Genomic DNA, 11,842 nt, shown 5'->3' with positions numbered 1-11,842 from the left:
GTTTATATTGTAGAGCTCCGTACAAACGTATAATTGACAACACGTCCAGTTTATATTATAGAACTCCCTACAAACGTATTATTGACAACACGTCCAGTTTATATTATAGAACTCCCTACAAACGTATTATTGACAACACGTCCAGTTTATATTATAGAACTCCCTACAAACGTATTATTGACAACACGTCCAGTTTATATTATAGAACTCCCTACAAACGTATTATTGACAACACGTCCAGTTTATATTATAGAACTCCCTACAAACGTATTATTGACAACACGTCCAGTTGATATCATAGAACTCCGTACAAACGTATTATTGACAACACGTCAAGTTTATATTATAGAACTCCCTACAAACGTATTATTGACAACACGTTCAGGTTATATCATAGAACTCCCTACAAACGTATTATTGACAACACGTCCAGTTTATATTATAGAACTCCCTACAAACGTATTATTGACAACACGTCCAGTTTATATTATAGAACTCCCTACAAACGTATTATTGACAACACGTCCAGTTTATATTATAGAACTCCCTACAAACGTATTATTGACAACACGTCCAGTTTATATCATAGAACTCCCTACAAACGTATTATTGACAACACGTCAAGTTTATATCATAGAACTCCCTACAAACGTATTATTGACAACACGTCCAGTTTATATTATAGAACTCCCTACAAACGTATTATTGACAACACGTCCAGTTTATATCATAGAACTCCGTGCAAACGTATTATTGACAACACGTCAAGTTTATATTATAGAACTCCCTACAAACGTATTATTGACAACACGTCCAGTTTATATCATAGAACTCCCTACAAACGTATTATTGACAACACGTCCAAGGTTATAGTATAGAACTCCGTGCAAACGTATTATTGACAACACGTCCAAGTTTATATTATAGAACTCCGTACAAACGTATTATTGACAACACGTCAAAGGTTATATTATAGAACTCCCTACAAACGTATTATTGACAACACGTCCAAGGTTATAGTATAGAACTCCGTGCAAAAGCATTATTGACAACACGTCCAGTTGAAACATAGACCCAGTGATGGAGCATCGGTGTCAGTTCACTAATGTTTATTCTGGTATTAAAGACACGAAGAAACACAAAGGATGTATATGAATTAATAAAACAGACAGCTATATTTTTAATGGAAATGGTTTCGCGTTAACAGTGCGCGTAATCTTATACAGCAACTGATCTCTTTGGACGTCACGGTCTTGTGGATATCGATACAATCAGCTTTAGTTTCAAGCCCATGATCGATACTGACATCGATCGAACGGAGGCAAAGATAATCTGATTGGAAAGTATTTATGATCTGTTGGGAAGAAGTTTGATGGACACTAGCAATAGGCTGTTTTGATTACTATAATCACTTAAAACAATGTCGACTGTATGTGTCAATAAGACGTAGCTGATGAATAATGTATAGAATAGGTTGGTCTGCCGATATGTACTGCAGTAGTGTCTAACGGCCAATCTCACCTCCGAGTTATTAATGGTGCGTCGGGTATATACATATATGCATATTCCAATATACTGCCTTTCAACTTTCAAGCCCACTCAAGACTTTCAATCAGTTTGGGTTCTTATAAGACGACTCACACGTTCGAGTAAAGCAAAGGAAGGCTCAACGTTGCCATGGCAATTATGTACACCCATCGATTCCTTCATAATCTATTGATGTGATGACGTCACGAGCACCTGCAAACAAGATGGCTGACTGAGCTGTCAAACGGTGATATTGTGTACATATACCAAAGTGTCCTGGGTTCGTGGATATAACCATGAGGATTAAACGACATTAACCCCCATGTGCAGTCTGTCCATGGCTGCTTCACCTGGGAGTGGAGGAGTGGTGTCAATTACCTGTCCCACCTGTAGCGAGACCGTACTACAACCACCCGGGTCCAAGCGGACCATCTGTCCACGCTGTGGGAATTTTTACGAGCGGGCGTCGGCTGAGAGACCCCCATCGTATCACCGATCCAGAGAGAAGAGGGGGAGGGGCAAGGGGGACCAGGTATGTTCACTTGACACACCTGTTACTTAAAATTAAAACAAATTTGTAGACAAATCTTATACTGTACATTTTATGTCATGTCAAATGAGATTTTAGTGACAAACGGGCGGTGGGGTAGGCTAGTGGTTAAAGCGTTGTCTCGTCACGCCGAAGACCCGGGTTCGATTCCCCACATGGGCATAATGTGTGAAACCCATTTCTGGTGTCCCCGCCGTGATATTGCTGGAATATTGCTAAAAGCGGTGTAAAACTAAACTCAGTCAGTCAGTCAGTGGTGACAAACGATACTTGAGAATAAACACTGTTCTGTGTATTATAATTTATACGTTATGCAGGTGATATAATAGACTGATTTCAGATCCATACCTGCATGCTGATTATTATAATGATCAGGATGAACGGACTAATAATACATGTTTAACTATCAGTCATGGTTCAGGAATATTCATACCTGTATTAATAATACAGGTGAAAGGGATGTTGTTGGCATGCTTACGACAAAATGGTACCCCAGGTACGTTTCGCTATACTTAAATGTACCCCATATACGTTTCTGCATGTAGAAATGTACCCTATACAAAGTCAAAATATATGAGTGTACCCGGTACACTACACAGCAGACAGGTCCATATTCCTCAACCCCAAACCAAAACCCGTTTTTCTTATTATTTCCTGTTTGCCTGATGACAAGTGATACTGTGCATTGTGAAATATCCGTCATTGTGTATGCTTGTTTCTTATATAAAGCAATCAAATGCATCTGATACAATAGTGTGACAGTTCTTACCTATACAGTGATTAGTAAGAAAATGAGCCTGATTTACAACTTTGAAATCAGGGAAGATCAGTGCATTCACTTTACAGGTGAGGTATGTATATGCCGATGGCCTTGTTAAACACGATACTCATATAAATACCTGCCTTTGAGCCTGATTACTATTTAAATGGATCATTTACCTGTGTTTTACCTTATGCTGTATGGAAGTTGGGTAAGAGTTCCTCCCGTTCCCCAATCCCAAATAATATTTATAAATATACTAAAATTATTAACAAAACTTAACACAAAATTACTAGAGAACTCACAAAATGACTAAAAGTCCAAAATTTAAGTTAGGGTTAGGTTTAGGGTTAAGTTTAGTGTTAAGTTTTAAGGTTAGGTTTAGAGTTAGGTTTAGGGTTGGGGGAACGGAAGGAACTCTTTCTGGAAGTTGTCTTACCTGTAAGTGGCATACCATAGAAATGTCTTGCCTGTCTGATGCATCAATATACAGGTAAGCCAATACCTGTGTATTAATTATCAACCACTGTACAGGCTAGGACATACCTGTCTGATCACTTACTTAACAGGTATTGTCAAATGTTTATTCGTTATTCAGGTGTGATCATACCAGATGGCTTAATTATCAATCATCACATGTATTGTTAGTGTCCAAGCAGTCACCATATCTATAATGTCAGAACCATTTGTAAATTATCAACTACTGTACAGGTAAGGTCATACCTGTCTGATCAGTCATCAACAGGTGCCGTCAAACATCATTTGACCATTGTATGGTAAAGGTCATGCCTGTGTTTGCTTTAACACTATAGTTGAGGTGATATTTGTGTCCAATCAGCGATTGTAAAGGTAAGGTCAAACTTGTCTTTGGTTGCTCATTGGACAGGTAAGGTCATACATGTGTCTCATCAATTATTGAACAGGTAACGTCATATTGGTGAGGTCATTTTACAGGTTTGTTTGTTGTTAACGTCACAATCAATAATATACCTGCTAGTCAAGATACGGACTATAAACATTATAAACAATTGGGTCTCCATGTATGAGATGATACAGCAACTGACATCATGAACATCATGAGTACAACTGAAATATGATGTCATACATCAGCAGTCAGCAAACTTGACTTCTCATTATTTGTCCCTCATGACAAGCATTGTTGTCACACATGCCAAGCATTGTTGCCCCTCATGACAAGCATTGTTGTCCCTCTTGACAAGCATTGTTGTCACACATGACAAGCATTGTTGCCCTCATATGACAAGCACTGTTGTCCATCATGACAAGCATTGTTGCCTCATGACAAGCATTGTTGCCCCTCATGACAAGCATTGTTGCCCCTCATGAAATGCATTGTTGTCCCTCATGACAAGCATTGTTGCCTCATGACAAGCATTGTTGACCCTCAGGACAAGCATTGTTGACCTTCATGGCAAGCATTGTTGTCCCTCATGACAAGCATTGTCCCTCATGACAAGCATTGTTGCCTCTTATGACAAGCATTGTTGCCTCTTATGACAAGCATTGTTGCCCTCATGACAAGCATTGTTGCCTCTTATGACAAGCATTGTTGTCCCTCATGACAAGCATTGTTGTCCCTCATGACAAGCATTGTTGCCTCTTATGACAAGCATTGTTGCCTCTTATAACAAGCATTGTTGCCTCTTATAACAAGCATTGTTGCCTCTTATAACAAGCATTGTTGCCTCATGACAAGCATTGTTGCCTCTTATGACAAGCATTGTTGTCCCTCATGACAAGCATTGTTGCCTCTTATAACAAGCATTGTTGCCTCTTATGACAAGCATTGTTGCCTCTTATGACAAGCATTGTTGCCTCTTAGAACAAGCATTGTTGCCTCTTATGACAAGCATTGTTGCCTCTTATGACAAGCATTGTTGCCCATGATGACAAGCATTGTTGTCCCTCATGACAAGCATTGTTGTCCCTCATGACAAGCATTGTTGCCTCTTATGACAAGCATTGTTGTCCCTCATGACAAGCATTGTTGCCTCTTATAACAAGCATTGTTGCCTCATATGACAAGCATTGTTGTCCCTCATGACAAGCATTGTTCCCTCATGACAAGCATTGTTGCCCCTCATGACATGCATTGATGCCCCTCATGAAATGCATTGTTGTCCCTCATGACAAGCATTGTTGCCTCATATGACAAGCACTGTTGTCCATCATGACAAGCATTGTTCCCTCATGACAAGCATTGTTGCCTCATGACAAGCATTGTTGTTGTCCCTCATGACAAGCATTGTTGCCTCATGACAAGCATTGTTGTCCCTCATGACAAGCATTGTTGACCTTCATGGCAAGCATTGTTGTCCCTCATGACAAGCATTGTTGTCCCTCATGACAAGCATTGTTGCCTCTTATGACAAGCATTGTTGCCTCTTATAACAAGCATTGTTGCCTCATGACAAGCATTGTTGCCTCTTATGACAAGCATTGTTGTCCCTCATGACAAGCATTGTTGTCCCTCATGACAAGCATTGTTGCCTCTTATAACAAGCATTGTTGCCTCTTATGACAAGCATTGTTGCATTGTTGCCTCTTATGACAAGCATTGTTGTCCCATGACAAGCATTGTTGCCTCTTATGACAAGCATTGTTGTCCCTCATGACAAGCATTGTTGTCCCTCATGACAAGCATTGTTGCCTCTTATGACAAGCATTGTTGTCCCTCATGACAAGCATTGTTGCCTCTTATGACAAGCATTGTTGTCCCTCATGACAAGCATTGTTGTCCCTCATGACAAGCATTGTTGCCTCTTATAACAAGCATTGTTGCCTCTTATAACAAGCATTGTTGCCTCTTAGAACAAGCATTGTTGCCTCTTAGAACAAGCATTGTTGCCTCATAATTGACAAGCATTGTTGTCCCTCATGACAAGCATTGTTGTCCCTCATGACAAGCATTGTTGCCTCTTATAACAAGCATTGTTGCCTCTTATAACAAGCATTGTTGCCTCTTATGACAAGCATTGTTGTCCCTCATGACAAGCATTGTTGTCCCTCATGACAAGCATTGTTGCCCTTCATGAGAAGCATCATTGTCCCTCATGACAAGCATTGTTGCCTCTTATGACAAGCATTGTTGTCCATCATGACAAGCATTGGTGTCCCTCATGACAAGTTGCCTCTTAAAACAAGCATTGTTGCCTCTTATAGCAAGCATTGTTGCCCTTTATGACAAACATTGCATTTGTTGCCTCTTATGAGAAGCAATTTTGCATTTATGACAAGCATTGTTGCCTCTCTTGCCAGCATTTTTGCTGAAGACCAATTTTACCATGTATCCTCATGGACACATTGTGTAGGTTAGGTCATTAGTTTTATTTCAAATTGATCAATTCTGTGAAGTGTCTGAACCCCACAATATTAAGTTTTCACCTGAAAATAGATTTTCCTGTTGCCATCCCTGAGGGTTGAAACATGTCTGAATTAACAGGACCTGAACAGAATATTGTTTATGTCTAAGTTTGATACCTGCGCCAATTAGTTTGCAATCAGTGATGATTATCGGCTGTGGAATTAATGATTGCAGCAAGTATCAGTCTAAACACTTCATATCTGCCAAGCAAATGCCAAGTGTGATAGCCCAGGTTACTGATTATCAAGTTGATGGTTTGAGGATGTTATTGATGATGTTTGGATGACCTCTCCTGGGGTTTTGCTAAAGCAGCACAGCAGATCCCATTCAGATTTCGGAACTAGGTTGTTTAGTGGACGCTCCTGATTTTGTAGCATTGTTGGATTGTTTACCAAGGGTCCATGTAGCCAGGTAGGCATGTTTCACCTAGGCTTGATGTAGCCAGGTTAGCATTGTTTTACCAAGGGTCCATGTTGCCAATGAGGCATGTTTCACCAAGGGTCCATGTAGCCAGGTAGGCATGTTTCACCAATGGTCCATGTAGCCAGGTAGGCATGTTTCACCAAGGGTCCATGTAGCCAGGTCCATGTTTTACCAAGGTCCATGGCATGTTTCACCAAGGGTCCATGTTGCCAGGTAGGCATGCACAATGTCCATGTAGCATGTGTTCACCAAGGGTCCCATGTAGCCAGGTAGGCATGTTTCACCAAGGTTGCCAGTCCATGTAGCCAGGTAGGCATGTTTCACCAATGCTCCATGTTGCCAGGTGGCATGTTTCCAGGTAGGCATGTTTCACCTCGCTCCATGTAGCCAGGTAGGCATGTTTCACCAAGGGTCCATGTCCATGTTGCCAGGTAGGCATGTTTCACCAGGTAGGCATGTTTCACCAATGCTCCATGTTGCCAGTAGCCAGGTAGGCATGTTTCACCAATGCTCCATGTTGCCAGGTAGGCATGTTTCACCAATGCTCCATGTAGCCAGGTAGGCATGTTTCACCAAGGCTCCATGTTGCCAGGTAGGCATGTTTCACCAATGCTCCATGTTGCCAGGTAGGCATGTTTCACCTCGGCTCCATGTAGCCAGGTAGGCATGTTTCACCTCGGCTTGGCATGTTTCACCAATGCTCCAGGTAGGCATGTTTCACCAATGCTCCATGTTGCCCAGGTTGTTTCACCAATGTAGCCAGGTAGGCATGTTTCACCTCGTAGCCAGGTGATGTAGCCAGGTAGGCATGTTTCACCAAGGCTCCATGGCTCTAGGTATGTTTGTTTATGGATGTATGTGTCTATTCTGTCATATAAGAGTGTATGTATGAGGCATGTTTCACAAGGCTCTATGTAGTTTGTTTATGGATGTATGTGTCTATTCTGTCATATAAGAGTGTATATGAATGTACAGGCTCCATGTAGTGGACATTAAAATATACTTGGTTGTGTTGGAAAATATAGTGAGTGAATCAATAGGAAGTGGGGGATATGTGTAAAAGGCAACATTGAGAAGTATTCCAGTTATGTCACGGCATGCCAGCTGGATATGGATGGAAAGCCCAAACTGATGAAGGGTTCAGACATTTACTGCTTTGTTAAAACCAACAAGCACAGGTATGGTGCAGACAAACCTAGAAACATAATGGAGCATACCCGCAATCATAGGTTTCTGGTGTTCCCAAGAAGTGAGTGAGTATGGTTTTACGCCACTTTTAGCAATATTCCAGCAACATCACGGCGAGGGACACCAGAAATGGGCTTCACACATTGTACCCATGTGGGGAATCGAACCCGGGCCTTCGGCGTGATGAGCGAACGCTTTAACCACTAGGCTACCCCACAGCCCCTGTTCCCAAGGAATGGATCTCCGCCAAGCATATTGTCCGTCTAAGCTGACCTGGCCACTCTACAGAAATCAGGTCCCAATGATCCTCTTTATACTTCCTGTAAGCAAACTGATGCCTTTGTCAGACTTTTATGTTCTTTTCGCCATTGTCCCCATGACTAGGACCACAATAGTAAAATGTGAAAAGCAAATGTGGAAAGCTCTTCCTTCTAGCCTAAGTTACTTTTGGATATTCTAAACAAAGAATGGATTATACTCATTTTATGGTGCTATGACCATTAGGATCTCAGAGGATACTTTCATGCTATTCACATCTCCTATGAACATAAAGGGTTAAGCATACTTTGTATTACAGAATCACTGGCACTGATAACAGGGGGGTTAAAGTAAGTTTGCAGTATGGGAAACACAAGCTTTTTTGACAGCGATACCGTTTCACTTGTTTTGGGTTTTTTTTACATTAATTCAAGTACTCTTGAAGTTTGGACTGGACAAACCTTTTGAAAATTATTTCATTAGGAACACACTTTATGAACATTATAGCAATGAACATTTTGTGTAATTGAAGTAAGGCAAGCTACAATTTTAGTCAAGTGTCTTTGCCTCAGCAATATTTGTTTGATAAGACACAAGAGCTCATAAATTACAAACAAACATCAGAATAGTTAAAATATGATGTCTACATCAGCGTTTAAAATTCCCGCCTGCCCGACCATCCGGAACGGTCTATTTTTATCTCGGACGGTCAAATTTGAGGTGTTTAAGGTTTTATGATAATTATGTTAAACTGTTTTTTATTGTTGAAAACCGGACAGGCAAGTTTGTATCAGGACTGGTAATTTTTTAAAGTTACCAGTCCGGCTGTCTGGCTTGGAATTTTGGGTGTTTTAAACACTGCCTACATTGTTAGTGACATTATATTCAGATGTTTAATATGAAAGTCTGTATCAGTCATTTCCGAAGTTTCAAGTATGGCAATGAGTGAGTGAGTGTGTGCGTTTAGTTTTATGCCGTTTTTACATTATTCCAGCAATGGGACACCATAAATGGGGTTCACACATTGCATCTGTGTGGGGAATCAAACCTGAACAGCGAACGCTTTAACCACTAGGCTACCCCACTGCCCCCAAATACGGCAATGACACTCTGGAATGACATCATATGTTTTTTCTAACACCTCATTGGTTTGCTATTTACATTCACTAAGCATTACACAAGCCGTGTTATTTTCTGACAACAGATATCAACACCAAGTTGGCATCTATCTTTTTAAAATCTTTTTAAAATACTATTGTTCATAGTGGTTAATTATGTGTTAGTGGTCTCTATTCCATACAGATATTTTCTCAAATCTGATAAAAAAACATACCGTTTCTAGCTTAATTCTGAGTTGTAGCGGGAAGGAATCTGTTGAGAAACAAGTTGTTTTTGAAATCACATCTTTAATGATATCAGAAAAAAACCACAATTCAAAATGGCCAAGTGAAAAATATATGTTGTGGGAAACATGAGTGAGTGAGTTAACAATATTTTAGCTGGTGTTCCCTGCCGTGATATTGCTGAAATATTTCTAAAATATTCCAGCAATATCACGGCGGGGAACACCAGAAATAGGCTTCACACATTGTACCAATATGGGGAATCAAACCTGGGTCTTGGGCATGACGAGTGGACACTTTAACCACTAGGCTACCCCACCTCCCTGTGGGAAACATGGTGGTACGATATATAACATAACTGCTTCTTAACAGCTTATTTGTAGATAGCTCTGAAGAAAGATTTTGTTTTCAGATTTATGTTGACAAGTGGTTAAGAGAAACACAAGCATCATGAAAAAGGCAACCATATTTGATCTGCTTTCTTAACCTACACATTGCTTGATGTGGAAATTAAAATTGCATGTTAACATATTGTTGTGTATTCTTTATTACAGTATGAGATTGATTTTTCAAGTTTTTCCATAATTTGGTTTCAGTAAATGTTCCCCTTCTTTGTCACAATCAATTTCATATTCATTTGTTGCGTGGCTTTATGAGGTGACATTGAAACTGGAACAGAAAGGTTAACGCTGATATTGTCGGTACAGAACTAAATTATGACGTCAGCAAATGGCCTCACATGTTCAGTGAGTATGTAACAATTGTGAAGGTTACAGTCGTAGTTGTACAATTGCTAAAGGCAGTGCAAAGGGGCAGATAAGTGGTAAAATATTTTCGTAGCAATCATGTGATACAACTAGTGGTGGTCCGATTAATTGAAATAATCGAAGATTGGTTCCAGTGGCCACACGACCAAGCAATCGATCACATTTTCTCATAATCGAACACAAACGATTTTGGAACCGCTGTAATAGAGTTTGAAATACTTGATGATGGAACATATCTAGGGCGTTGTCAGGGCCTGAAAACGTGTTTATTTCTAAGAAAACTCACTTCACTTTCTGAAAAGTCATGACTGAATATTTCTTGAAGAATCTGGGAAGTTAATGTTACACTGGAACTGAATCATTTTACACTGGATGTGAAATCTGCTAATATAATTTGTGCAGTTTCTAAAAAAAACAACAGAGAACCAAATGTTTTTTTCTTTATACTTATCTGCAACTACAACCTGAATAGGAAAATCTAAAAAATGACGCTAACCAATTTTTTTTCGATGATTGGTCGTTGGTATTGAACCAATCATCAATTGTGAGATTTCAACCAATTCCCAACACTAGATACAACTACCGTTGTCTTCTGATACAATACATATTGAAAAAACATATTCTTTGCTATTTTGAGTTACAGGTACTATATTTTATAAGGCTTATACATTTTTAAAAAGATTGAAAATAGAAATGCCTCAATTTAATCAATACTTTTGTTGAGAAAGACTGAAGTGCAACCATAAGTATTGTCTAAAATAGCAAAGTTCATGTTTGTGCAATACTTTGTAGAGTTTATTAGATGTGTGCCAAAAATGACATAAATAAAATATGTATGAATAGGTTCATGTGTGAAAGGAAACAAAATAAAACAAGAATCAATAAAGAACTGAAATATGGATGAATCAATACTGAAGGTTACAGGTTAGTGTGTGTTGTGTTGTCTGAGAAGTCGATGCATCTCTGTATGGGTGGACTTGTAACATCCCTAGAATTCTGTCACTGCTTGAAATAGACCTGCCTCTTTTCTTGGATCCACGATGGTGGTGGGGTAGCCTAGTGGTTAAAGTGTTTGCTCATCACGACGAAGACCAGGGTTTGATTCTCCACATGGGTACAATGTGTGAAGCCCATTTCTGGTGTCCCCCGCCGTGATATTGCTGGAATATTGCTAGAAGCGGCGTAAAACTAAACTCACTCACTCACTCTTGGATTCAGAATAGTTTCGTATGCTGGTACTAGTTTTTCACATCCTCAGTCCTTAGTTGTTGCTGTCACTGATTGTGAACTTCAGTGCCTCAGTACATTGGTGTCCAATCTTTGTTTGACGCCACACAACGGTCTATAAATAATCGAGTCTGGACCAGAGAATCCAGTGATTGACGTTATCATGAGCATCAATGTTCGCAATTGGGATACGATGACATGTGTCAACCAGGTCAGCGAGCCTGAACACCGATCCCGTTAGTCGCCTCTTATGACAAGCATGGGTTACTGAAGATCAGTTCTAGCCTGGATCTTCATTGGTTGGTTTTTAATGATTGATATTTCTGATATTTTTTAGGTATGCAGAAGAGCGTGACAACTGCAATTTTCACCCCAACCTGTAAAAGCACAAACCTATTAAGATCTTGAAGCCCC

At 39.9% G+C, this 11,842-nt stretch overlaps 1 protein-coding gene across 4 annotated transcripts in view; it reads left to right on the top strand.

The window, feature by feature from the left end:
* Positions 1 to 1,716: 1,716 nt before the first annotated feature.
* Positions 1,717 to 11,842, top strand: part of LOC124284081 (probable E3 ubiquitin-protein ligase HECTD2) — a 70,232-nt gene continuing 60,106 nt past the window's right edge. For 2 of the 4 annotated variants that reach the window (XM_046720136.1, XM_046720135.1), the window contains exon 1: positions 1,717 to 2,059. In XM_046720136.1, the coding sequence (XP_046576092.1) occupies positions 1,850 to 2,059 (210 nt within the window). In that variant the 5' untranslated portion in view covers positions 1,717 to 1,849. The remainder of the gene's footprint in view (positions 2,060 to 11,842) is intronic. The other 2 variants (XM_046720139.1, XM_046720137.1) reach the window with 1 other exon arrangement.

Source organism: Haliotis rubra, unplaced genomic scaffold (genome assembly GCF_003918875.1).
Source record: "Haliotis rubra isolate DU_JTF1 unplaced genomic scaffold, ASM391887v1 Scf329, whole genome shotgun sequence".
NCBI lineage: Eukaryota > Metazoa > Mollusca > Gastropoda > Lepetellida > Haliotidae > Haliotis > Haliotis rubra.
This window is presented reverse-complemented; position numbering and strand designations above follow the sequence as displayed.